General features: G+C 56.4%; 1 protein-coding gene across 5 annotated transcripts in view; it reads right to left on the bottom strand.

Annotated features, from left to right (window-relative positions):
• The window catches only part of PPFIA4 (PTPRF interacting protein alpha 4), a 173,351-nt gene that overhangs the window by 44,052 nt on the left and 101,555 nt on the right, over window positions 1–27,744 (bottom strand). For all 5 annotated transcript variants that reach the window (XM_038380190.1, XM_043500429.1, XM_038380192.1 and 2 more), the window contains exons 3-16: window positions 26,912–27,013; window positions 25,678–25,842; window positions 23,840–23,914; window positions 21,700–21,801; window positions 20,886–21,107; window positions 19,752–19,898; window positions 18,191–18,325; window positions 16,624–16,707; window positions 13,545–13,676; window positions 12,556–12,618; window positions 10,692–10,783; window positions 3,101–3,242; window positions 1,830–2,035; window positions 229–469 (exon numbers count right to left, since the gene is read on the bottom strand). In XM_038380190.1, the coding sequence (XP_038236118.1) occupies window positions 229–469; window positions 1,830–2,035; window positions 3,101–3,242; window positions 10,692–10,783; window positions 12,556–12,618; window positions 13,545–13,676; window positions 16,624–16,707; window positions 18,191–18,325; window positions 19,752–19,898; window positions 20,886–21,107; window positions 21,700–21,801; window positions 23,840–23,914; window positions 25,678–25,842; window positions 26,912–27,013 (1,908 nt within the window). The remainder of the gene's footprint in view (window positions 1–228; window positions 470–1,829; window positions 2,036–3,100; window positions 3,243–10,691; window positions 10,784–12,555; window positions 12,619–13,544; window positions 13,677–16,623; window positions 16,708–18,190; window positions 18,326–19,751; window positions 19,899–20,885; window positions 21,108–21,699; window positions 21,802–23,839; window positions 23,915–25,677; window positions 25,843–26,911; window positions 27,014–27,744) is intronic.

The following is a 27,744-nucleotide window of genomic DNA, read 5'->3' as shown; positions in this document are numbered from 1 at the left end:
ATGACGTAGTTGCGCTGGCCAGGAGCAGGCGTGCGAATGAACACACAACGGGCCATGAAGTTCTAGTGAGCAGCATCCAGAGGTGCCACCTGCGGGCTCAGAGACACCGTGCTGTGCCCCCACCCCACAGGCAGGCAGGTGCTATGTGGGGAGATCCCAGAGCGGCGCCCGCGGGCTCCAGTGGGTTCAGCGGCCTTGGCTAGCACCAGCGCACCCTGCCCGGCTCACCAGTGTCATGATCCCCATGCGGTCCAGGTCCTGAGCGGCGCTGCGAGAGGACAGCTTCGGGGTGGAGCGCCCGCTGACCGGGGGCGAGGAGCTAGCCAGGGACAGGGCTGTCAGGGAGGTGGGGATGGAAGCCCGTTTGCGGAGCTGCATCAGGTTCAGGCCCTCCATGCTGCCACTCGTGACGCGGGTCTCCAGCTCCTCAGCGCGCAGCTCCGTGGATTCCTTCTCCTCTTGAATCATCCTGAGGAATTGCAGACGGGGTGAGGTGTGGCAGAAATCCCGCTTCCCCGCTGACGGCCCAGTTGCCATTCTTGGGGGTTCCCCGTCCCGCCTCCTACCTCCACTGCTGCCAGATTCCAGCGGCCAAATGGGATGGCACCACAGGGCTCTGCCCCCCAGCTGCAGTGCCAGGAGGCCCCTGTCCCCTCTCAGGGAGGCGGCTGCATGGGGGCCCCTTCTCCACTCCAGCAGCGGCAGCCGGGCCCCGTCCCTCAGGAGCAAAAGGGATGGACCCGGGGCCCGCCCCAAAGACCAGGCAGAACAAAGGTTGTTCAGGAGCCCCTGCAGTGTATTTTGATATGAACCCTTCCCTATAACTCCAGCACAGCGGGGCTTCGTCTGGGATCTCCCAGGGCTTCTCTTAGTTAAAAATGTCACACGTGAACACGCCCCAAGGAGCCCCTAGAGGATGCTGCCCCACGATGCTTCGTCTCGCCAAATCATTCCGGATCTCAGCCTTCCATCCTTCCCGCCCGCTGGAACGCCCACGCCATGGTCCTGAGGATGCTCCAGCTGCTTTCGTCCACTCTGGGCAGCGCAAGTACCCTAAGCCGAGTGACCCGGTCTGCTGGGTTTGCAGCAGATCTTGGTCACCAGAGCAGGGCAAAGCAGACAGAGGGTACAGCTAAATTCCCACCCCGTCCTCCAGAATCCCCCTCCCGACATTCCCCTGCATGCCCCCAAATTCTCCCTTCCCTCCTGCCCCTCCTGACATTCCCCTGCACGTCCCCAAATTCCCCCTTCCCTCCTGCCCCTCCTGACATTCCCCTGCATGCCCCCAAATTCTCCCTTCCCTCCTGCCCCTCCTGACATTCCCCTGCACGTCCCCAAATTCCCCCTTCCCTCCTGCCCCTCCTGACATTCTCCTGCATGCCCCCAAATTCCCCCTTCCCTCCTGCCCCTCCCGACATTCCCCTGTACCCCGCAAATTCCCCCTTCCCTTCTGCCCCTCCCCATATTCCCCTGCAGGCTCCCAAATTCCCCCTTCCCTCCTGCCCTCCCCACATTCACCTGCACACCCCCAAATTCCCCCTTCCCTCCTGCCCCTCCCCTCCTGCCTCTGCACCCCGCAAATTCCCCCTTCCCTCCTGCCCCTCCCCTCCTGCCTCTGCACCCCGCAAATTCCCCCTTCCCTCCTGCCCCCCCATATTCCCCTGTATGCCCCCAAATTCCCCCTTCCCTCCTGCCCCTCCCCACATTCCCCTGCAGGCTCCCAAATTCCCCCTTCCCTCCTGCCCCTCCTGACATTCCCCTGCACCCATATCCCCGGCCCTCCTGCCCCTCATGGCTGCACTCAGAACCAGACACTCCGCAGATTCTACCTGATCTCTTCGTTGATGGCGTCCAGCTGCTCCTGCAGCATGATGGCCAGGGTCTGGGCGTCGGAGTGCCCGCTGGGGGACAGCACGTCCATGGAGCTGAAGAGCGCCTCGCGATCATCCTCCTCCATGTCCGAGATTTCCTGGTCGCTGTCGAAGGCGTGAGACACAGCGGCCAGGACGCCGCCTGGCTGGGCCTGCTCCCAGTCCTGAGAGACGGCAGACTCCACACAGGTCATTACTTCCCCACCATGCAGCAAAGGCCAGGGCTCAACCCATGGGAGTTAGGCTCCTAACTTTGAGCAGCTGGGACCACGCCATCAAGGTGAAGCAGCCAGCAACGGCTCCCCTTGAGTAGGGGCAGGGTCTGCTCCCTGGCGAGGCGCCACCGAGTGCCCCTCATTCCTGTGTGAGCCTCCCTCTCACAACTGTGCCAGGAGACTCTTGTGCACAAAGGCACCAACACACTGCCCTCCAGCAATCTCAGACCTGGGCCCCGGGGAGATGGCCCCCCATATGACCCCCAGACCCAGACCCTGGGGAGAGCCTTCTCTCTCAACCTGGTTCCTGGGAAGAGGGGCCCCCACATTTGGGTCCCAGGGCAAGGGGCCCCCCCACATACCCTAGAGCTGGGCCCTGGGGAGACCCTTCCCTCTCAATTTGGGTCCCAGGGAGAGGGGACGCCCCCTTAAGCCAAGCTGAAGGGAAAGCCCCGCCCCACAGTGCTAAGTCCCATGGAACGGGGCCCCCAGGTGCTCAAGAGCCTGATCCTGGTGAGAGGATCCAGGCCATTCCCCAGGGAAATCAACAGAGACACTCTGCTCAGGGCAGTGCTCTCTATTCACCAAGGGCCGTAAGTGCACGCCAACCAGCTCCGCTGACCCTCAACCCCCCATGCCAGCCCCGTGCCATGTGCATGTGCATGTAATGGCACTGTGAACCCACTTCACCCTGCACTTTAAACCAGGGAGTAAGTGCTGGCCTGGCCACGGTCCAGTCACTTCCCCACACAATAAGGAACCTCTTGGCTAAGAAGGGGGTTTAGGGCAGTAGCCCTGCAGCTGTCCCTGCCTAATGACCCCAGCAAAGCCCCCCTCATTCGAAAGGACACAGGCAGCTGCCACAGCTGTTTCAGTTGCAAAAGATCCGTAACACACTCCAAGCCGCAGGCGTAACTGGAGCCTGCACGCAGGCCGGCCACCGCCCTCGGAGCCGCTGGCTGGAGATCAGCCACGAGCCGCACTCGGAGCAAGGCCGACACTGGGGAATTTTACCTTGGGGGCTTCTTCTCGCAGAGCTGCAAACCGACCCTTCTGTGGCCGGTGCAGTCCAGGAGGCGTCCCAAAGGTCTCAGCGGGGGCATGAACCCCAGTGCTCAGGGGGTACCTGAGGTCCGTGGCGCTACCCACGTGGGACCTACGAGAACGATGGAGAAGAGCAACGGTGTGAAATGCTGCAGTTATGATAGCACAGGTGCATCCCCTCCTGCCTGGGACGAGCTGGCTCATGCGGAAGGCTGCTAAACCCGTCTCCCACCCCACAGGCCGAGCCGGTGCGCTCTGTGTCCAGCCCGGGTTTGCACTGAAGGGAAGAAGAGATGGAGACGGGGAAGTCTGAGCTCCCGGGGCTGTGACCACCTAGTCTGAACTGACAGTGCCTGCTCAGGGCTCTGGAGGAAAGTGAAGCCCCTACCTCACTGTCTCTAGATCCCAGGGAGATTTCTCCCCACCCCTGACTCTGGAGAGGCAGTTCCACCTGGTGGGTGTGAGCAAGAACTAGTGCAGGTAACCAGCCAACCTGCGATGCAACTGGCACCCAAGGCCCAGCTCCTCAAAGATATTTAGGCATCTAACTCCCACTCAGATCAGGATCTGGGCCCAAGTAATGGCTCATGTTTTCTTGCACCTCCGTGTGCTAGGCAGTACAGGTACCAACCACCTGGCTAAGAGAACCGAGCCACTAAGAACAAGCCCTGCAGTGTATTTACTCATTCCCCTGTGAGCCCCTGCCCCTGAGTTCACATAGTTCTCATCCGAACTCGTGTGATCCTCCCAACAGGACTCAAGTCCCCCAAGATCCCCCTGCAGCCTTCTCTTCTCCATAGTTCACTTCAGCCTATCCCCATGGTGAAGATCTGCCACTAGAGCTGGCCAGGAAGTGATCCACCCACCCAACCCCCAGCACCACCACCAAAAATTTCAACAAAACCAAAACTGTTTCCTTTTTGTCAAATTTTTTTTTTCAATATTTTTGTGGGGTTCATCAAAAAGCTGAAAAATTTCAGTTTAAAACCAACCATTCGGGGCAGGGAGGTTCCCACAAATGGACAGGTTTTATTCATTTCATTTGAAAAACCCTTTTGGATAGCAAATGTTTGAGCCACTCTCCTCGCCACACCTCTGCGCAGTACAGGAGCTCAGACCTGGGCATCCTAGTGAGGTAGCCAGTGCACAAGCCAGCGCAGTTTGAGATGTGGCCTCACCCTGCCTTTGTCCAGTGATGGAATTGTTTCCCTTGTCTTCTTCACGACAGCACTTGTCATGAAGCCTGGAATCATGTTGGCCTTTTGTGCCGCAGGTGGCCACGGCCTTCCCCACTTCACTTTGGTCCGAGCCTGAGTCTCTTAGGGCCAGATCTACAAAGGTATTTAGGTACCAAAAGGTGCAGACAGGTGCCTAGTGGGATGGACAAAATCACCTAACCAGGTCAGGAGCCTGACTCCCATCGGAAGTCACTGGTATTTCGGCCCCTAACTCAATTAGGCACTTTTGAAAATCCCACTAGGAGACTAAACGTGATTTCCAACGGGAGTCAGGTGACTAGTCTGTTTTGGAGCTTTTGTCACTCTCACTAGGCACCTATCTGCATCTTTAGATCCCTAAATATCTTAATCTGGCCCTGATCTCTTTCACTGCCAGCATGTTCCAGACCTTTACCCACCAATCCGTGTCGCATGTCACCTCATGCTTTTCAAATACAGCACCCTACACAGGCTCACTTCAGTTTCCATCAGCAACTCCCTAAGCCATCCCCCCCTCATGTCTGAATCTTTCCAAAGGGGGATGTAGGACACGCCCCGTTACTAATGAGATTGCCAGTCCTGCTGTCCTCAGCAAACGTTACCGCTCTCCAGACTGAGCGCTGGGTCAGCAACAACCTCTGCACCACCTCCGGTGCCGTTTTTTGCAATGTAGTTCGTTGCCAGGGAGAGTGACATGCTGCTTTGTTGCTCACCCAGCCAGCCACACAATTTAAACAGCTGCCCTCCAGAGCCAGGTCGACAAGCCTCAGCTGAGTTTTCCAGCTCAGGCCCACGTCTGTACAGGAAAGGCATCCAGACAGGTGCATGGCCAATGCTGAAAGAAGCTTTATAGGAGTACAATGCACTGCCTGCTTGACCAGCCCGGACTGATGGAGCAAGAGTAGATTAGATATATCCTCGTCTCCTTTTTCTACGGAACGTAACCCTTGTGCTCTAGGTTGGTATAAGACTAAGCCAACCTTTAACTGATGGGGTTAGGGACAAAATTCCCCCTTGGGCAGGGTATTCCACAGGTGTCACCTAGGGAGTCCGGTCACCTTCCTCTGAAGCAGCTGATGCTGGCCACTGTTGGAGACAGGATCCTGGACTAGATGGACCCCTGGTCTGGTCTGGCAATTCCTATGAACAGCAGTCCCTTAACCGAGAGGAAAAGGAGGGTTTCAAATGGAATTTCCAGGCCAAAGGCCCCAGTGTGCCTTAGGTCACAGGTAATGGGGCATAGGGTCCTTGATGGGCCGAAGGCACCTGGGCCATATAAATGGGGCAGAGAGAGGGTTAGGGTTAGAGTTAGGGCAGGTGAGAGCTGCCAGAGACCTGGAGAAAGTCCCTGAAAGAAGCTGTAAGAGGGTGTTGGGGGAAGGCTGGAGAGCAGCAAGAGAGGTTTGCTGGCTGGCGAGCCAGGGCTAGAGGAATGGAGAGGATTGAAGTCAGAAGAGGGACCTGCCTGCTGATTTCTAAGCTGGATAGTGGAAGCTGAGGGCCAGACAGGGCTGAAGGCAGGCTAAGCAGAGGGCTTAGCCATGGGCATCTCCACACCAGGAGAGGTTAATGGAACAGGGGGACTGATGGTGAGGATGATCTCCCAGCAGAGAGGCATTGGGGGCCCCTCTGGGAAGAGCGGTGTTGTACTCTAGCTGGAAAGGCTGCAGTGGCTGTCCTGGCAGAATGATAGGAGAGGACCAATGACAAGCCCAGGTATGGGGCGCACCAAGGGACTATCTGTCCTGAGATTTTAAGGCCCCCATGCACTGGGGGTGACTATGTGTTGAGACTTGTTTTGGACTATTTACACGATGGCTTGGTAATAAACCAGCCCCAAGGAGGGGCGAGAGAGCCTGGTATAGAGTAACCGGGGACTCAGAAGAAAGGAAACTGAGACAGTCACGCTTGTCATGCCGCAACCTGTCGCGGGAGGGGCTGCAGGTGGGTTGCCCCATGACACTCAGTCATTCACTTGGTCAAGCTGCTAGGTGCTGGCACAGTTTTAAGAACCGCTGGCATGCTCTGCAGACACGTCCCAGCTTCTACTGGCAGTAACATCAAATCCTCTTGCCAATGCCCAATGCTACCTGCCCCTATCAGATATCCAGCCAACTCCACCTCAGATCCATTCTTGACCACAAACTGGCTCCTCCACATCAGGAGCGGACTGGGGGATGGCAAGCCCTGGCCGTTGGGGAAATACAGCGTCAAAGGCAATTCTAAGCCCTTTTCCAAGGGATGATGCAGCTGCTGTGGGGCTCTACAGCTGATTGCACTTGGACCTACTGGAAGGTCTTTGGAGAAGTCAGAGAACAGATGTCAGGGACTCCCTCTCGCTCCCACCAAGATCCCTACAGGACCTGCTGGCTGTGGTCTGTGACTAGAAACTTTAAAACCATCGCTCCTCTAACAACAGCATGGTGACAGGAGTCTTCTCCGTGTTCCTGCTGCCCACTGCCTCAGTCATAGATGGGACAAAAGGACCAGATTGTCTGAGGAGCGAGTCGGAGCAGATGTGGACGCTGAGTAGGCAATATGCGCTTCTGCTTGTTAGCAGAAAAATGGGTGTTTTGCCAGGAAAAGGCCCACAACATACATTTTTTGTCTAAATTTTATATGAACATTTTTGACTTTTTGATGGAAATTCATAAAGTAAAAAATGTTGGCCAACCTGGTAAAATGTCAGATCTGAAATGCTGCCATGGGAGTCATAGTTCGTGGGCGTATGCCTCCATCCTCCTGCATGGGGCTGGGTTTCCTAGTTGGACTGCATCTCCCATGATGCACCAGTCTCTTTTCAAGATTATATCAGGGAGCCCGTGGCCATGGTGTATCATGGGAGATGTAGTCCAGCTGGTGAGTCTAGCTCATAGATGACAATGGGGACATGAGGCATCTGAACTACAGCTCCCATGAACCATCACAGCAGCGTATCTAAATCAAAACATTTGGGTTTTCGAGCAGTCAGGTTTGACCAAAAAACAAAACAAAACAAAAACAAAGTTTTCCACAGGAAACAGATGCTTTTCCTGAGAAATTTTCTGTGGTTGATAACGCAATTTTCCATCAAAAACCAGTCCTGATGGAAAATTTCCAGCTGCCCTACAAGTCAGTTGCTTTATTTCCAGCTGCCGTGTCGGCTGAGTCAGGTATGGTTCCAACAGCCTGCCCCAGCCAACAGGAAAGCAACGAGCCTCTTACCCGCGGCTTCCCTAGCGCTGCGTCTCAGACATGTTGCCAGCAGACAGATGGTGGGAGTGTTGTGCTCCACTGGGGCAGGAAGGTGCTATAATATTTGTTGCACACTTGGCTGTGAAGATTAAGAAGTAAAAAAAAACCAACAGCGACAGTGCTGTGAAAAGGCAGCGGGCTACCTGGATCTTTTGGATGGCCTTGTGGTAGTAGCTGCAGAAGCTTCCCCATCCCATCAGTAAGGGTCCAAGCAGAGCATGAAGCCACTACTGAAATGAAGACCTGGGCAGCTGATGTTGCTAAGATGTCCCGTGCTCTTTTTCCTAGGGGATCCTGTGGTGAGATACTGTCCTCTGTGGCATAGTTGTTTCACTGGATCATAAAGCTGCAGTAATCTCATTGAGGACTTTAGCCAATGCAACCAGGTGTGCAGAGTGGCCCGGCCGTGATCTGGACTTGCCTCCTCCTTACAGATGGGAAGCTGCACGATAGGCTTTAAAAATAATTGTTTTTCTGGTGTTTGCCGTGATAGTTACATTTGTACAAAAATCATCGTGGCCAGAAAAGGCCACTAGATTCAGAGAAACGGGCGGGGGGAAGTCACCGTGGAGAATCTCAATCAATGCTTCTGTCATTCCAAAGGCAGCAAAGAATCCCGCACCACTGAAAAGCACCTGGCAAATTAGGAAAGCTGCTGTAGCAATCTATATATCGTTTTTTTCTTCTTAATCTTCACAGCCAAGTGTGCAGCAAATATTATAGCACCTTCCTGCACCAGTGGATATGAGAGCAGGCTCTGCCCTGTCTCTATCTGCTGACTCTGCAGTCCTTTGTTGTAAACAGAAATGCAATCCATATTTCCCTAACAGTGGAATCCAATCTGCATAGCAGCAAATGCAATACTGGCTCCAGCAGCCAACACTGCACACAGACACGAGCCCAAAAGCCTTGGGTCTAGCCCCTGACATTCATTAATCTACGGGCAAGGGGTGGATAATGGGAGCAGAGAGAGAGGTGATGGGTCTAGTATTACATCTGTCGTAAGAAGCTTTCGGCTCTACACCACCTGCGGGAGTCTATCTCCCGTAGCGGATTCAAGGGTTGAGGTGGCCTGGAGAGGACAGACAAGTTCTCCAAGCCCCCAGCACCAGACCGACAAGAGGCTGATGCTGCCAGGTTCCCCAGTCTCTACTCCGTGAGTGGGGAAGGGCGGGGGCAGGGCTATGGCCATCAGATGGGTCCTGCCCAATGGGGCGCATTGCTGCACCCTTGCAAAAAGTGGGGCAGCAGCTGAGCTCCAGGCCAGCAGGAGCCCCTGCTGGGAGGGCTCACAGGAGCAGAGCAAGGGAGCATGGGATTGAACCCAGGCCACTAGGACACAGTGGGATTTCCAGCCTGTCTGTGGATGGGAAGCTGGTCTGGTTCTGGGCTCATGTTGTGCTGGGAGCAATAAGCCCCCCGCCATTATTAGTGCAGATAACAAGCCCCCAGTCCCGCTGCTCCCTGGACATTCCTCCTACCCTTCCACCGCTTGCTGGCCTATTCTGTGCATCCTGTCTGATGCTCCGGCCTGCTGGGGTGATGTTCAAAGACCCAAGGAGCAGGGGCACAGGAACACTCGGCGACCCCCTTCTCCATCAGCTCCCTGCTAACTGGGCCAACCTGCTCAGGTGCAGGGGGTGAGAAAGCACAGTGGGTTTGAGAAAAGGGGCTGTCCCCCGGACAGAAACCCCAGCTCCTCCTTCACCTCCCTGTTTGTCGCCTGCTAGCCAGGGCCTGCTGCAAAAGGATGGAGGGGTTGGGAGGTGGGGGGGGCAGCACCCTGGCGAGAGGCCTGTCCTGCCACCCCCAGCGGAGGGAGATCAGGATTCCAGCCACGGTGCCCCAACCGGGTGACACCATCTTATGTATCAACCGCTGAGTGGCAGAAGGTGGATACACTTCAAGTGTCAGTCGGAACCCCACAACCTCTTGATGGCGGGCAGAGACACCCCCTCCCCCCCACAAGTCCCCTATCCTGACCCAGGCACAATCTGCCCCTCCCCAGGCACCCCTGCCCCGCCTCCCACATCCATTTTCTGGCTCCACAATTCACAAGTTCTCCAGCCCAGCCTGAAGACGAAAGGGAGTTGGGCGATCCAGCCTTGGAAGGGGAGAGAAGAGGAGGTGGAGGTTTCATTCTCCTCTCCCTGCGCCCTCAGCCTGCGTGAGCAAGTGGAGCCAAGATCCTGCACGTGGTTGGGTCATGGCAAGTCCAGCTCCCAGCAGGACCGGCAGCAGCTCGGACTCCGTGTGTGGAAGCAGAAACAGGCGCCGTTCCATGGGACCCCAGTGGGACCCCAGCCCTACACATTTTCATTTTGGATATGCCTGACACCGCATTCAAGCTACTGCCACAGAAAAGGAATCCAAATGCCGTTGGGTCTGACTCAGCAAACTTCAGGGATTCCCCCCCCCACCCCGCTCCCGCAGCCCAGCGCTAGTCTCAGCTCAATCTGCAGCTCGATCCTGCCAGCCCCAAAGACACCAGCGCTGCTCCTTGATCACCGCTCACGGTGCAGGGAGAGAATCCGAGAGAGCAGGAACCTGAACACGCCCACGGTTCAGGTCTATGGCCCCGTGTGGCAGGTGGGGCTGCTCTGCAGCGCCCCCAAAGGGACCATGTGCAGGATTGCAGGTGTTCCCTGCCTTACTCTGTAAGTTGTGGCCACCTACTTGGAGCGGGGTGACCCGTGACTTAAGCACTGCGGGTCTCTCTCATCAGTTGAACAACAGCATGAACTCAGGATGCGGCTGTCTGCATTTTTAAGTACAGGGGGAAAAAATCCTTCAAATGCAAGCACTTAATTGTAGTACTTGAGGGTAAGGCCTGACCTGTCCCTGAGATTCTGGGCTAGCACTGGGGAGCTCCTCCTCTTCCCAGTTCCCACAGCTCTGCCACTGAGAAGAAGCAGGCCAGCCTTGCTGGCCGGTCTGCCAGCTGCCTCGCTGATAGCCTTGTCTGAGCAGATTTTCCCGGAGCTAGGGAGGAAACCGATGGCTGCTGCAGGGGGCAGAGAAGGCCTGATAGATCCCGTCACACCCAAGAAGCTGGCGTGCAGTGCACACAGGGCAGCAAGACAGTCTGTGGCCAAGCCTGAAGTCCTTACCTCGTATGTACGCTGTCCGCAAATGTCCCGCTTCTTGTCTTTAGCTGGTCAACCTCCGACCTCAGTTTGTCAATTTCATCTGACAACCTTCTCTGTTCAGAAAGAAACGAGAGACGGGACGGGAGGTTAGTTTGTACTGAGCAGCTCAGCTTTTGGGGAATCTAGTTTCTCTACAGTTAAACCTATTTTAAAATATCACACCCATCCCAGGCTCTGGGCGTCTTTAACGTGTCTGAAAAGCCACGGGGAATGCAGGCAACGGTAGATGATGCAGCTAGGGCCTGTGTAGGGACAGCTAGGTGTGTTATAGAGGGAACAGACAGATGCATACACAGGGCAATGATGGAAATCTATTGTTGGTTTGTTACATGAAGGAGAACTGAGCCCACTTGGATCTCCAGCTTTCGCTCCATGCCTTGCCATGTGAAGGTTTGCACTTATCCCAGCGAAAGGGCTGATAGCAAGGAATCCGCCCTGGCAGCCAAATCAGCCTCTAGCCCAGCTCCACCCACTGCCAGCTAGCCAGCAGCTCTCTCCTAATCAGAAACTTGCATCTGCACTAAGTGGCCCCGTTATAAATTAATAGCTGCCAACGGAGAGGCCACAGCTAGGCAAGGAGGCATCAGAGACTGGACTGGAGCCAGGAAACCATTATCGCCGCCTGGCAAACTCCTGCCTTCCCAGAAGGCGGCAGCCACATCCCATCAAGACACTGCTCGTGAGGCCAGATGCATCAGCAATGACTCGATGGGGGGCTAGTGTAAATGGACGAAGACCAGGTGACACCATCGCACCAGGCTCCAGTCCTAGAATCATAGAATCATAGAATATCAGGGTTGGAAGGGACTTCAGGAGATCATCTAGTCCAACCCCCTGCTCAAAGCAGGACCAATCCCCAATTTTTGCCCCAAATCCCTAAATGGCCCCCTCAAGGATTGAACTCACAACCCTGGGTTTAGCAAGCTAATGCTCAAACCACTGAGCTATCCCTCCCCCCAGTCCTGTATGCAAACAGATCAAAACTTGGGTTTCTCCAAATGCTCCTTCCGCCAAGCACAGAGCACAATGTCAGTTCCCAAACATCCGGTTCCTTATACCGCCCTGAGCAGCCATAGCCCTGCTAGCAGGAGATGCCAACAGCTAAGGCCATGCTCACACATCCCGAGGGGCCAGGGGGCAGCAGACAGCATAAAAGAGGAAGGGCTAGCTGAGAGCAGCCCAAGGATAGTTATGAGAGAGGCCTGGAGATGAAAGCAGGGCTGCTTAGACTCCACACTGGCGTCTCAGCAAGGTGCAAGGGAGAGGCAAAGTCCTGCTCCTGATCTTCAAGGCCTTCTGAAGGCCGGGCTAAGATCAACTGTCACTCCGAGATGGAGCGAGCTCCTAGGGATTAGGGTGAGCTGCTTCCCTGGCAGGCAGCCCTGAGCTGTGGAACCACCTTCAGCAAGCGCCAAGGTAGTCCAGGAGACTCACCCTATGGAAACTTCACCTGCTTAGCATGGCTTTCCCCAGAGCCTGCGAGTTATTCTGCAAATCCCCCTCAGATAAACTAGGAGGAAGGGGCAGGGAGCAAGAATCAGCTGGCCAACTTTACGCTCCCTTTGGAAGGGGCATGGTTACGCTGGGGACGAGGATAAATCTTGAGACAGCTCAGACTGGAGAGAATGTGCCTGTTAAATAACACCAAGGGCTGGTGGGACTCGCAGCTTTCACCCACGCCATGGCATGGCTTTATTTATGGGACTCGTGCTGCTGGGCGTTTTGGGATCCCGGCTCTTGAACCCGTAACCAGGGTGTTTTCAATAGATGCGGCTGCCACGGGCATGGGACTGGGAGTGAGGCAGCCCCCTGGAGCGGCACGTACCTTGTCATGCTGCTGTGCCTCAATCTGCTTTTGGGCGCTTTCCAGCTCTTGCAACAACGTATTCTTAAACATAAAAAATGAGAAAGAGAGAAAGAGGGAGTCTGTTTAGCTCATTCAGTGGACATGTGCCCACGTGGTCAATGAGCCTCAGAGGGGGCCAGGCTGATGGACACCCGTCAGAACAGAAGGGGACGTTTTCCAGACTCTCAGCTGGCAGTGATTGGCAGTGGGAGCGATCGCACGGACAGATCCATCTTGGCGATAACTAGCTGCGGCATCAACCATCTGCTTTAAAATCCCTTCCTCGGGTACCCGCGGCTGCCACAAAATGGAGTGTGAATAAACAATATCTGCAAACTTCGCAGGCCTGCACTGGGCCTGCCCCAAGCCATGAGAAGAACATCCGATGGGATGGGATCTCTGAGGCCATCAAGTCCAGGCCCCACTATCACAGGCAGCCCTGTCATATCATGCCCTTCATAAATTTACCAAGCTCCATCTTCACACCAGTGAGGTTCCTTCCCCCACTGCTCCTATAGGATCCCCCAGTCCTGAAACGAAGGGCGAGCAATCCGGCATGTGCCACAGACAACCCCCTACATACACACACACGCACACCATGTGCCTCATCCCTGCTCCCCACACTGTGGCAGTCTCGCCTAGCTAGCCTGTAAGCTCTTTGGGGCAGGGACCTTCTGCTCCCTGGCAGTGTCCCGCACAGTGGCCTGTAGATGTTACCGCAATATGAATAATAGCGAGTAACACTGAATCGGGACTGCTAGTGACCAGCCTGGGAGGCAGCAGGTGAGATTTGCAGAGCTGCCCGATTCCCAGTAGACAGGGATGACCAATCCCACAGTGGGGTTGGAAATCCGAGTCCTGGTTTTTCCAGCCCTTCCACTCATCTCTCCCCTGGGCAGAGGCTGCAAAGCTGTGCTCTCCACAGAGCCGTCATGGTCTCCTCTTGCCCCTCACTCTGCAGCTGGTACCTTTTCCTCCAAGGCTGCCATCCGCTCCTTCAAGTGAAGCTGCAGCCGCTCATTGGACTCACTCAGCAGCCGATCCACCGTGTCAGACAGACGCTTATTATGCTCCTCGTTCATCTTCTCTCGCTGCCGGGCCTGCAACGGTAAATGGCAATCAGCAGTCTGAGTCCCTGGAGCTGGGAGCGCTGAGAGGATGCTTTTCAAATAGTTCTTTATCCGAGTTGGGAAAGGCCTAGCCCATCTCCTGGCCACCACAGGCCCCTACCCAGCACTGGGACCGCTTCCAGGCCATCATTTGGTGCCTGTAGGATTTAGCAAAAAGAACCTATTGAATGTGAACCTGGTTGAAACTGCTGCCATGTGGTCTCCCTGAGCCTGCAGAGAGCATGACCAGGTGTTACCTGTCCCACTGATTTCAGTGGGGGCTGACTCTGAACCCTAATGATGACATGTCACACAACATGCCAACACTGTTAGCTATTTCACTGCTGGTGGATTAAGCACAAGCGCCCAGCTTCCCCATTGGTGTTGGATGCAGTGGTGGATATTGGGGAAGCTGGTTGCTGTCAAGGGGTGCGGACCTAGGAGTTCAAGAGACCCCCAAAATTTCTAATGACTTCCAGCCTTACCCACCACGGGGAATGAAAGAGATGCACCCATTGTACACCTGATCCAAAGTCTCTCAGTTCCTGGCTGTCGAAATGCCCCTGCTGCCTTCTCCCCAGATTGCCAGCCTCCCCTGAGCACTCAAGTAAGGAAACCTGCCTGGGTGCCAGTGACCCTCCTGAACAGTGCTGTGGGCACTGCTTGGCTAGGGGGGCATATTCACATGGTCATTCCAAGCCCCTGTTTTCAGACTGTCACTAACCGTCGGAAATAAGTGAAGATTTAGGTTGAAATTCTTCCAGGCCCAAGAGCAGGATTCACACAGGACTCTGCTGGGCTGGAGTCAGACAGTTTTGAGTTACCAGAGCAGAGAATTTATTTATTTATTTGTATGCTTTAGCTCTTGGGGCGTGCAGAAGCGCCTGCGTTTCCAAGCTTCAAACGTGCAAGAGCTGACTGGGTTCTTCGAAAATAACGAGGGGCAGAGCCGAGGCACACTGGGAGATTATCACCAACATCAGAGGATCACAAGGACAACCCAAGGAGAGCAGCTCACAATTCCATATGCTTCAGAAAGGCGGGGCGGGGTCCTGATCCCCCCCTGGGGCCCAGAGGCGGGAGGCCCATTGGGTCTGAGGCCATAAACAAGTGTCTGAGGCTGTTCATTCCTGGAGAAGAGGACTCTTTGTAAGTCGGTGGAGAGGGTCACCTGGCCAGAGGCAGATGGAGCTGGTGAGCTCCCATCCAAGAGCTCTCCCTGCCATCCTTGGGGCTTCTCCACACAGCTACCTTATCCTCCTGCAGCTCCCGCCATGCCTGGGAGCCCTGCCGAGCTCTCTGCACAGCTCTCCCATGACCCCGGCCTCACCCTGTCTCTCCATACAGTTCACCCAGCCTATTGCTGGAACAGGTGCTTGGCTGGCTGGTTTGACAGCGGCTGGTGGTTCTAACCACGTAACACACGTCTGGCAGGAAATCTAGAACATGGTTTCCCAAGGCTTCTTGTTCTAGCTTTGCCCATGACCCAGAGCCAGTCACGGGTGGGGAAAAGCAGCCGTATCCAGTCCCTGTTTCTCTCATTGCTTCTGTCAAGTAAGGGAGCCCCTCCACTTAGACCAGCCACACACTGCTGAGCTGGGTTAAGATGGTCTGGGAGTGACCCCACCAGCAAGCCTGAGATCACTGTGTGCACAGCACAAGTCTACTTTTGGGGCTGGTCCCCAGTAAGCTGAGGCCGAGTACAAGATACTAGCTTAGGGCCTGACCCTTTACAGTCAATTCAAGCTCCCTGCGGGGACGAAAGAGGGCCCGTGAGAGGGAGGTGAGTTCGGCTCTGCTGATGCAGAGAAGATGCTCAGCAATTTAACCAGTGCTTCCTGCAAGTGAATAGCCACCACACACCACAGCCTCTGGCCCTCTTCTCCTCTCTTCTGCCCTGTTCCGCACCAGTGTCACCGCCCTGACTCCAAGAGCGTTACAGCTGTGAGAGTGGAGAAGCAGGCCCAGGGCTCTAAGGTGGTACATCACTGGATCAAACAGATGGAGCGAGATTACCATGCAGTTCGCATGATGGGGCAAAGCCCTGAAGACTAGATGGTGAGCAACCCAGGAGCAGGAGAGCAGCCCTCTGTTTACACTGCACAGCTTCAGAGACAGAGATCAGGGCTTTCCCCCCGGTTCAAGCACACGACTGGGAGTCAGGAGATTGGATCATATTCCCAGCTGTGCTAGTGGCTCAGTGCTGGGCCTCGGGAAAACCATTTCCTCTTGCTGGACCTCGGTTTTCTCATCCGTAAACCAGGGATGATAATTCCTTCCAGCCTCACAGGGCTGCGGTGGGGATGATGTGTCCACACGGGAAGGACTTTGAGAACCTCAGATGGAAGGTGCTCGCTAAAGTCGTGCAAAGGATGTGGCGAATATGGCAGTACCCACCATCTTTCAGTCCCCCAAGGGCATGGATCAGCATTCATGTCGTGCTCCCAGTCAGTGCCGCTAATGATCCCACCAGAGGACCAAATTCAGTGATGAGCCCTGGTCATGTGGCACCTGAGAGATATGCTAAGTAGAATTCAGTCCTCCCAGAGACAGGCCTTGTTTAGACTAGGGGAAAACGGGTGTGTGTGTGTGGTGGGAGAGGAGCTATAAATGAAGGGAGCTCAGCGCATTTGACATCCTTCTGAGCACCAGGAGTAGGTGCAGTTTAACACCCGTACATCTGAGTAACCTTAATGGGTAGCCTAGATAAAGCCACAGAGATAAAGCAAACATGGCATGGGAGATTCCCCATCCCCGCACCCAGAGCTCCTCCCAGAACGCCCCACAAGCACCTCCTTCCCCAGCCCCACACAGAGCCACCCGCATCTCTTCCGCCGCTTCGCATTCCCATGCAGAGATGCCACAAATGGGAGCAGAGGAGCAGCAGCCCAGCTTGTGTCCACAGCAGGCATGTGACTTCTGCATTGGTGGACCTTACCCTCGCCAGCTCCTGGTTCTTCTCCTCCAGCTGACTCTCCAGCTGCCGCAGATGCTCCTCGATGCTCCCGTGCCTCTCCTCCGCCTAGGAAAATCCAAGGAAGCTTCTAGGAGAAGCCAGCACGTGAGGCTCCAGAGAGCGGCCATCCTGCCTAGGAACCGCACTGACCCACCAGAGAGGGCAATGGGACTTCAGTGCACTCCAGCACTCGACTCGACAGGACCCCTGTGGTGTCCCCAGGCATGTCAGCTGGACTCGCTCACTGAGCGGGCAGTGACAGCTCTCCATTGGGGGCTTGGGGACTGGGCGGCCCTGGCAGAGGGCTCAGCTGGGCTTTGTGCACTGGCTCTCGAGCCTGGTGTTAGGGTGCTGAAAGAACCCTTGTTCAAACACAACATTACAGATGTTCGTGGCTCACTGTGCTGCTCTGCACCAAGCAATGATGAGACCAGGCAGGTAACTCCTGCCTCTCTGGGGCTTGGGGTTTCCCCTGCCCTCCAGCAGGCCCCGTCCCACACATTTCCAGTAAACTGCTCTGCAACAGGTAGGGGAACCCTTCTCCCCGCTTGGCATGGGCTCCCTCTCTCCCCAGCTCCTGGGTGCCCCATACTCCCCCAGGCACGGAGGCCGGGCACAGCCTATTGAGCACCCTCAGCAAAGGCGAGGAGAGTCTGGCAGCATGAGCTGGCAAGGATCAGACAGCCGGGCAGGAGCAGGGAGGCAGAGGAGGTTAATGATGAGGCACAAAGGAGGTTGTAAAGACAAAGGCCACAGTGGCTGATATACCCCGCCCATCCCTGGGGCAGCCCCAGCTCTGCCTATCGTGGGCGTCTTAGAGACACTTCTGCCCCGTTAAGGGTTGCTCGAGGCCGAGTGCCCCGGTGGTGCCTGCTGGGTGTCTGGGTTGGTGCATACCCTGGCAGGCAGCAGGTGCCAGAATTAAACTGAAATGCGGCAGATGGACTGGAGGAACCGGGCGGAGGGACCTGGACACCCACACATCCCAGAGCCGCAGGAGCTCAGGTAGCAGGAAGGGTGGGTGTGGCATTGGCCACCTAAGTCACGCCTCTTCTCTGCCTGCACTCCCCCCACCTCATCCCCAGCACCACCCACGTAGTTCAGGCCACAGCCCCGCAAGCAACCCCCAGCTCCCCACCACCACCACGGGGTTATTTGGCCCCACTCTTCGCCGAACCCCTCAATGGAGCCCAACTGCCAGCAAGTTCAGATGGCATAGCCCCAGGAGCAGCCTCTCTGCTCCTCTCTCTAGCGGAGTCACACAGGCAGCTCCGCTCTGGCACGCGCATCCATAGTGCCCCATCACTTAATGCTGTCAAAGGCCTTGGGGTTCTGCATCAGCAACAGTCATGCACCATCCAGGCAACCCCTGAAAGGGCAGTGGATCCTCTCGGCTCCTTGCTAGGGCTGAATGGCCTGTGTTAGACAGGCGGTCAGACTAGGGGATTAACAGGTCCTTCTGGCCTAAGAATCTATGAATAATGGGGGGCGGGGGATGTTCTCTGGGGAGGGTCCCAGCAGGGCCTGGCTACTCCCACTGCCCACTTACCTTGGTAAGGGCTGCTATCCTCTGGGCAAGCTCTGCTTCTACCTCCGGCAGCGTCTCTGCCTTCCTCATCGTTTGCTGCAGTTTCTGCTCAGCCAGCTCCAGCAGCTCCTGAAGGTGCCGAGCCTTCTCCTCACACTGCAGGACAATGCAGAGGAGACACACTTCACACGGAGCCCTCTATGCCCCCGAATCATCCCAGCTGACACACACACACAAGCAAACAGGAAGGGCCAGGGGAATCTGCCCTCCTTGGCTGGGTGAATTTCAGAGACTGGGGGTTCATGAAAAGCACCAAACTTGGCTAGTCTCCCCCCGACAGATATTGCCAGCCTGGGTCACACCAATCGACCAGTCTCCTGGCTCCACCGCACCTGCGGCAGAAGAAAGTGCAAGGCTCCCCCTAGTGGGCAACTGTGGAATTACCTGCCCATGTGGGAAGTTTCTTCCTGACCCCTGGTAGTTGTGATTGGCTCATGCCCTGAAGCAGGAGGGTTTTATTACTTATTAATTTTTTTACCCTCCTTAACATGGCTGTGGATGTTTGCACTATCCCTAGAAAGGGATAACTCCATCCTAAATCCTGCTGAGTTCTTGACCTCAATAATCTCTTGGGGTGGTGAGTTCCACAGGTTAATTATGCAGGATGGAAAAACTACCCCTCACACAATACATTTTTGCTAGCTCTGGGTATCAGCTGGGCTGGCAGTTGGGTCTAAACCTAGGACCTCTGCAGTGACACCCCTGCTGAGATTTCCCTGACCTCAGTCCCTTTCTCAGCAGTAACAATGGCTGCATCTAATTAACTGGAGCGGGCTGAGCCCAGCACAGCACCTGACCTTGCAGTGGGAGGGTGTGAAGGATGTGGCAATACCTGTAATATTTTATGAATATTATATGTCCCATCTGTTTGGACTGTGTTGTTTAAGATCTGGTTACAAGGGGTTAATCCAAGCAGCAGTTACTTGCAGGAAAGGGGACAATAGGTTCAGACAGCCCCATTTACCAGTACTTAAAAAGATAATGCAGGTGTCATTTGCTTTTGAAGTTTTACCTCTGAAGTTTTAACTCTGACCACGGGAGGGCTGGTAACCACAGGATCCAGGCAGGAAAAATTGGAGAAAAGAACTTTGAAGGATACAAGGAAAGCCCATGAAGGACTGGGCAGAGACTGAGGCAAAGACTGCTGGAAGGCAGGCTGAACTCCAGTCCCCAGAGGCTGGGGCATCTGGGAAAAGTTAGCCCCTGCCTCAGCCAAGCTGAGCGACCCCCGCGAGAACCCAAGGTGCTATGGAGGAGGGACCTGGTCGGAGAGTGGGAGAACCATGGGGTGGCACCCTGAGAGAGTGTAAGGTGCAGCTGGCTCTGGAGCCCTGACAAACGGCTTCCAGGGAAGACTGACTGCTGATCAGCAGGCCGACGGGGCAGGCAGGCACCTCCAGACAGGATGCTCAGCCGAGGGGAAGGACAGGGGCTTCCAGGCAGCTATTGAGTATGCAGCCCCCCCCCCCAAGCTGTTTCCTGTACGTACACTGCTGCTGCAATGCTGGGGAAGGCCCAGTACCTGGCGATGTAGAGACTCCTTGTTGGCCAGCTCATTCTCCAGCTTGTCATTGAGGTCGTGGATGGAGGTGGCTTCTCTCTGGGCTGCCAGGTAGCGCTTCTCCAGCGTGGTGATCCTCTCCTCCATGTCGTCCTTCTGAGCCAGAGCCTGTGGGGACAGGGCACCGGCAGTGTCACAGCGATCCACAAGCCCACAGGCTACTGTCCCCAAGCCTGAGCACGGAAGGGGGAGCCCTGGCACATGCCAGAGAGGGGTTTAGAGCAGTAGGAGCTAATAGGACAGGGCTTGACAGCAATCGGGGGTCACGGTCATGGCAACAGACCCTCCTGCGCAGAGTAAGCTGAAAACCCCTATCCAAGTGTAAAGCCCTGAAGAGGAGCCAGCCTACTGCCAGCAACAGGCTGGAAGTAGCAGCAGTAAAGCCACAGACCTCGGCACCAACACGTCTTGCTGCCATGGGACAGCAGCATGTCTGGGGACTTTGAGCAGGCAAAGGGGCAGAGATCCCCCAAAACAGGCCTCCAGAAGCGATGGCCTTGTTTGGAAAATAAAAAGAAATAATGTGGCCCTTTAGCCTCTCTGCCTTTGTTTCCCCCGGTCTAAAAGAGGAGCAAGGTACATGGACGGCGCGGGAAGTTTCCCCTGGGGGAGGCTGGCACCCTGCCCCGCCTCTTCTGCGCATGGCCCTGACCACATTCCATCCTTGCTCGGCCCCAGGCCCCACCACCACTCAGCCCCCTGCCTGCTTGGCCCACACCACGCTCCTCCTCTCCTGCGCCCCCACAAGGACGTGTCCCTGCTCTCCTCCACACACCCCTTCCCCTGAGGCCCCCACCACTCGTGGTCTCCCCGTCCCTCCTCTCCCCCCCCCACCACGTGAGGGTCCACTGCTCGCAGGGATGCAGGGAGCAGTGGGGGACAGGGGTGGAGGAGGGAGGGTAAGAGGTGGAGTGCAGGCGAGGACACCAAAGCCACCCCTGGCCTATTTACACCCACCGCCTACATGGCAAAGATCCTGCCTGCAGCAGAGCGCCTGGAAACTGAATTGGTCACTATCTGCCCGGCGCTTTGACGCTGCCCCATGCTGTTAAGAGCACAGGGATTGTTAGCACAGCTGGAGCACAAGCATCTGACCTCTCGCAGATCCCTTTGGTACTTGCTGCTTATCTCTTCTGATTTTATAAGATCCTTCCTGGCGGTGCCTAGATCCTCTTCCAGCTCAGCAACACTGGCCACCAGCCCCGCCAGCCGCTCTTTAGCTTGCGCAAGCTCGAAGTTCTGCTTCTCCAGGAGCTCCTGCAGCTCCACCACCCGACTCGCCTCGTCGTTGGGGTGGATGGAACCATTGGGAAGTCTCTGCAGAACCACAGGACAGAAAGCTTTAGCGCTGGGGTGGAGCAGCGTCTTACAGAGGGCCCAGAGAATTGCCTGCAGGGAAGCCGGCCAAGCTGGCTAGTGGAGAGCTGCTGGCGGGTGCAGAGCAGGGATGTGGAGCCTTCTGTCTGGGGTGGGGACTGTTTGAAGCAGATGGTCTCCACTTAAGCAGGAGGATTTGGGCTCACAGTACATTTTATCTGCTCCCTGTTTAATCATGGGCCCAGTGAAGTGCTCGATGCCCTGGTTAGCAGTGCCCCACAGGTGCCTCACTTGGAAAGCATGGCCCACAACGTCCTCCAGCCCAGTCCTCTGCTCTCACCACGGCTTCACACCGCTTCCCTCTCCCAGAAGGGGGGAAACCCAATTTGCCTGGCATGTCCTGAGATCACAAGGCAAGGAAAAGGATCATGAAATGTCAGGGAACCAGCTCTGTGCTTGGGCACTTGGGGAAACAGGATGACAAACTCACCCCAAAAAGCTCCGAGGTCACCTGCAGCTACGCACAGCCGCCACTCAGATGGCAGGCATGGAATAGCACAGGACCTCTCTGCCCCTCGGAAAGGGCTCTCACCTTCCATAGAGTCTTTTGCCCTGGTTCCTTGCCCTCCACCCTTTTCTCATCTTCTCCGACTGGGGCTTCCCTCTGCGCAGGGCCCTGCTGCAGAACAGTTACCTGCAAAATGCAACCACGTTTAGGCATAAGCTCCCAGCCCTACTTTTAGTGCCCCAGGCCCTCCGCTCCCTGCCAGGGCTGCGGGCCCCTGCACTGCAATAACTGAGATCGTTGTTCACAGAGTCAGAGATTTAAAGGCACCATTGTGATCATCTAGCCTGACCTGCACAGCAAAGGCCAGAGAACCTTCGGAGGGACTTCTGCATCCAGCCCATCACTTCTGGCCAAGCTAGAGCAAATCTGCACCCAAAGGAGGGCCTGGAAAGCCCAGCTGATCGGTAGCGTTAGCCCGCATACAAGGGAGCGGTGAAAATGGATTGTGTATGTGTAGGTAGGTAACAAGAGGTAGATCCTGAGCTAGCGTAAGCTGTCCTTGCTGTCGAGTTATGGGTCTCATGACAGCAATGGAGTGATAACAATTCGCACCAACTGAGGATCTGCCCCTTGATCCCCACCTACAAACTCTCTAACATGTGGACCCACAGGTGGGAGGAATTGGGCTGGCACATGGGGGTCGGGCTCGGAGAAACGGGATAGACCCGAGATAGGAAAATCACGCTGAAGAGCAAGATCCGCCATGCCCCCTGCTCTCTGCCCAGCTGCTGACATGCACCCTCACCATACCCCCTGGCAGTGCCAGGGCACTGCATTCGTGTGACTGGGCTGGTTTATTTCTGAAGGGAGGGAGGGAACTGGGGCGAAAGGCCAGAGAGAGGAAGATCATACTCAACCCACCCAATCACCCAGCTCCCCGTACCTTCTGCTCTCCCCCCTCTCCGCCTGTCAGCAAGCAGGGACTGCAGCAGAGTCAGGCTCCAGGCAACCTAATGAGCACAGCTGGCTTGTAGAAGGCTGCCCAATGAGTGGGAACAGCCAGCAGCCCAGCCGTCGCTCACAACATTCGCCCCTGGCTACGATAGCTCCTGCCTTGGCCCTGCCTTGCCTCCCTCCAGTAACCTGGCTCTGATCCTCAGCTACTCTGGCTCTGATCACTGGGCACGATCACCCATGTCCCGGTTGCATCCCACGGGCACCGCCTTTAGGAAGACACCCCTGACACTCTCCAATTTTGTGCCAGCACCTTCCTTTGCACAAGCCTCGGGAACCCAGGCCGGCGCCGCCCGTGCGTACCCTATTGTGCAATGCACGAGAAGGGTGGCGCAGAGGCACACGTGGTTCTAGTGAGAGCCCAAACCGGCGCCACACAGCACAAACCCACGCTCATGAGCCAGTGAGTCACAGGGCAGCGGCCTCATCCTGCGACAGTTGGGGCGAGATGGCGGCCCAGGGTGGCCAAGTCCCGGGAATGGGTCTCCCCCCGCAGGAGAGAGAGGGCCAAAGATGGGTGGCTGTCCATTGGGGCAAACAAGGGAAAGAGCCACAAGTCCGGAGGAGGAGAGAAAGCCCCATTCTCCGCTCTCAGATGTGGTCTAAGATCCCATCTCTAGCGCTGGATTCATTGCCCAGGGGATGCTCCCACTGCAATCAGAGACGTGACTAAAGCGCACGCAGACAGACCCGGCTAGCTCGGACCCAGCTGGCGCCAATCCCAATAGCAGCGATGCTACGGTAGCACAGACTTGTCCCTCAAGTACGTACCCAGAGCCCAGGCTGTGCTTTTACAGCCCATACGGAAGCCCGGGCTGCTGGGGCTTCGCTGCCGATGGTTCCCGAGCTAGCTAGGCCACAGCTGGCCTGGGCAGGTCTACCGGTGCTGCCGTCACAGCTCGGAGCGCAGTGTAGACACACAGGCCAAAGGACCAGGAGCTTCTTCCTTCAAGGGGATGAAGACTGGTCTCTCTCCTGGAGTTCACAGATCAAACGGGGTTAAGGCAGGAGTCACGCCTCTGCCCCCGAGCAGATGGGTTCACTGTCCGCTTAGGTGCCTGCTGCTCCGGGCCGGACCAAGGAGGCCTGGAGGAGCATCAGTGTTTTTTTCGGCCGCATCCCCCCAGGAAGCACACGGCGGCCCACCCCGATGTCAGTAGCAGATGAGGCCCCGCGGGCCCCAAGGGTGGATCCCAAAGCCCCCTCTTACCTGCTGATGGGCACTCGCCAGCTGCTCTTCTAAGGTTGCCACTCGCTCTAATGCCGCTCGCAAGCGCTCTCTGACCTGCAGGCATTCGAGACAACGGGAAAGGCTGTTACTCAGCTGCTGGGTGGGCACTGCTGACTCCTCGACTTGGCCCGACTCCCTGCCCAGACCCAGCACGTGCTGGGACCCAGGAACACACCCTAGCAGCATGGCACTGCCCGATCATCAGCCACGGGCCAGAGCCAGGAGGGGCTGCAGGGGGAAAGCCTGGGGGTCACTGAGTGATTCGAGTTTGTGCTACTCCCACGGTGCCGTTCCACTAAGGGCTGAGCATGGGCATCAGGTCAGATCCCCCACCCCTGTGCCGTGTGAGCTGCATACAAGGCGTCTCATCACCAGGCTGCCCTGGAGCCACAGTTGCTCAGACAGGGCCCAGGATTTTGCTCCCCTGTCTATATAAGTGGGCTACTCCCATCCCACTTGGCTCCAGCCCTCCCCCTCTGCTAACTCTCCTCCTCTTTCCACCTCCAGGCTCCCCGAGTTGGCTTTCCAGAAAGAACCGCACTGCCAGCGCCAGCACCCCCAGCCATCCGTCCGCAGCATGCAGCAGTGTGGGGTCAGGGCAGCCCGAGGCCCGAGCAGGGAGGCGCCCGAGGCCAGGGTATCACTGGGGGAGGGGTCAGCATCCCACCACCAGCGACAGGCACCCCAGCATAATCCCATCTACCCCCCAACAGCCATGCGCTCCCCCAGGGCAGCCAGCCAGCGGCGTGTCCCAGAGATGTTTACACGCGAGTCTGGACTGTGACTATGCCATAGAGCTGTGCCCTGAAGAACCTGAACCAGGCCTGTGGCTACAGAGTAATAGGGTCACTGCCTCCCTGCCAGCTCCCCTGGGCTCTGGGGAGAGCCAGGAGTGCATGGGGCCTGCAGCATCATCGCAGGGGGGAGAAGACAGTCGCTCAAACAGCTCCTTTGCCAGCTTCCCTGCTGGGCCGGGGGAGCCCCGGGAGAGCAGGAGGGGTGCTGGTGCTGCAGGCCAGAAGAGGAGAAGCCAAGAACCAGCCACCAATTATGTCTCTGAGTCTCTGCCCCAGGCCAGGTTAGAGCAGCCTGGGGGCTGTTCCACCTTATCCCAGCTGGCAGAGATCCCCTGTGGGAGCGGCATAAGGCAGAGGATCTGCCCCCGAACACTGATGGAGGCCCCTTGACTTTCAGCCTGCAGGGACAGGACACCAGGGCTCTCATATGAGCCAGCTCTTTCCAGATGACTGATCCCCCCACTGCCGAGCCCTGCCATGCCTCTGAGCCCCGGTAGCTATCTGAACCCTCCCAACTCCTCTGCCACGGGGCCAAACTGCTCCTCTGCTTCTCCCCAGCCGCTGACAATGCTGAGACCGACCCATCCGTCCCTTGCACAAGTCACGTGCCGAGAAGCACTGGGTTAAGCAAGTCAACGCCTGCAGCTCTCTGGCTGACCCATTTCTGCCAGGAGAGCTCCAGATAAAAATCCAGGGGGAGCGTGATCTCGCTGCCATAATGCCCCAGAGGACTGCAGTGAGCCCTACGGTCCCACTCAGGGAAAGACGTCCAGCTGCTTAGAGACAAGGAGGTTCTGCTTTGCACAGGAGAAAAAAGGAGGTGGGGAAAGAAATGGCTTGAGGGTTATTTCTGGGAGCTGCCTTCTCATAGGCCTCAAGTCCAGCCTTCTCCATCCATGAACACAGAGAGGGAGGGGGCTGGATGCTAGCTGGATACAGAGTGTCCCAGGTGCGGGGCAGCTGGCGATGGTAAGGGGGCAGGGCCCCAGCTGGCTCCAGGCCCCTCTGTGGGCAGCTCACCTTTTCATCCAGCGCTTTGTGATGTTCGAACAATGACTTCAGCGCTTTGAGGACTTCCACTTCGCTGGAGACGCCGGATGGGGACTGAGCCTGCCGCTTCACCACCGTCATCCTCAGCGAGCGCTCGTGTCTCGAGACCAGGCACTCCAGGTGCTCCAGCAAGAGCTGCAAGAGAGGGAGGGAGAAGCCTTCACCGCCTCCCATGGCCCTGCTCTCCAGTCTCAGCCCGGGGGGGCTGAACAGGGCATTTCTCTCCTCCCCAGTTCCAGAGCACAGACCACAGTGGCACAACACACGGCAGCCCCCATCTGGGCGACCAACCCAGCTCCACAGCCCAGACCTGGGCACATGCTTTACCACCTGCCCAGCGCACAGTGGGGGCTACAAATGTGAAACCTCTTGTTATTGGGGAGGGAGATCTGGGGACCCCTCCTCACCTAGCTGCAAAGACCAAGAAGCCTTTGGAGATCTCTCCCACGAAGCATGGAGCACCCACCCTGCCTTATGCTCAGACCTGGGGAAAACGTATGATGAACAGCCAGAAAACACAGCCACAAAATCTCCATCGCACACTCACCTCGCCCTAGCCATTGAAAATAAACACCGTGCGGCTAAAGGCCACACTACACAGATCCCTGCTGCACGGCATCTTTGCTCCCCCAAGCTCAGGCCCCAGCACACTGCAACGGATTGGCCGTGTTGAGAGGGGAAGCGTAGCTTGAGCTGAGGGGCTACTGCAGTGTGAAGTTCCTTAGCAAAGCTTAGGGCCTGGGGCAGGGCTGGACCAGCAGGGATTTCTATAGTGTAGGACCGAGGTTCCTCTTTAGTGCTGTGTGGGGATCCAGGACAGTCAGAACAGCCAGTATGGCAGTCCATACACTGCAGTGTAGTAAGTATGAGGGTGGTAGAGAAATGATGGGGGGTTCTGTTCCCAAGCCGTACACAACTCAGTACAGAATGAGATCCCGCCGAGGGAGGTCCCTAGGGGACAAACTCCAGAGACTCTTTCTCTATCGCCAGCTTGCCCAGAATGCTACAAACCAGAGTGTACATGCAAGGGGGAAGACAGCACAGGGCTTGCATAGCAATTGCTCCCACTCTGCCCAGCTCTAGCCGGTATAGTTAGTCCCAGAGTTGGGAACCACTGGGGTTTTTAATAAGCACCTCTGCTCACAGAGCCTTAGAAGCAGCCAGGTATCAGAGCTAGGAATGGACGTTATTCCCCATGACTTACCCTGGTGTTATTCCGCTCGGCTTTCAGCTCCGAAATCTCCTCTTCCCGCTCCAGTAGCTGCTCTCGACAGGCATTGAGTTCTCTCGTCAGCGTGGCAAACTCCTGCAAAAGGTCACAATGCTACAGTGAGTGGAGATCGCAGAGAGGCCAGGCGCTGCCCTGAGTGCTGGGAGGCTTTACAAGCCCCCGAGAAGAAATGCACTGTCCTAGTGCATATCTGTTCAGACTGAACACAAGCGAGGCCCCGATCTGCTACTTTGGGGGCCTCTGACACTGTTTAAAACTACAATACAGCCAGAATGATGCCAACAGTGAACTCCCAGCCAAACACCATCCTCAGCTCAACCGGACAGACAGCCTCTTCCTGAGCAAAACTTCGCCTCCTCCAGAAACAACTGCCTCCACCGTCTTTAGACTCCCAGGGGGGACATAGGCCTTGCTGGGTACCCTGGCTGCTAAGCCTGGTGGTTTCAGAGGGATGCCCTGCCACCACCCCCACCTCCGTTACACCAAACTACACCTAGGTCTCCACCCCACTCATCATGACTGCAGCAGTACTGCTCAGGGAGAGAGGCCAGCTATCAATCTCCAACCATGTAGCACTTTTTAGGCTAAAACCACCACCTTAAATTTGACCCACTAACCAACCAGCAGCTAATACAGCCCCAGAGCACATGCTCCCTGTATGACAAGCCCCTGCTGTATGCATCGGTCTGAGTTCCAGGGCTCATTGTACGTGCTCTGGCCAGAATTTACAACTGAGCTGGCCTGTGGGCTCAGGTTATCCAGAGTGTGACATTGCATTCCATATTCCTTATGAAAATATGCTTATG

Source organism: Dermochelys coriacea, chromosome 21, assembly GCF_009764565.3.
Source record: "Dermochelys coriacea isolate rDerCor1 chromosome 21, rDerCor1.pri.v4, whole genome shotgun sequence".
NCBI classification, from domain to species: Eukaryota; Metazoa; Chordata; order Testudines; family Dermochelyidae; genus Dermochelys; species Dermochelys coriacea.
Note: the sequence above shows the minus strand (reverse complement) of the source record. Positions and strands in the feature narration are given on the sequence as shown.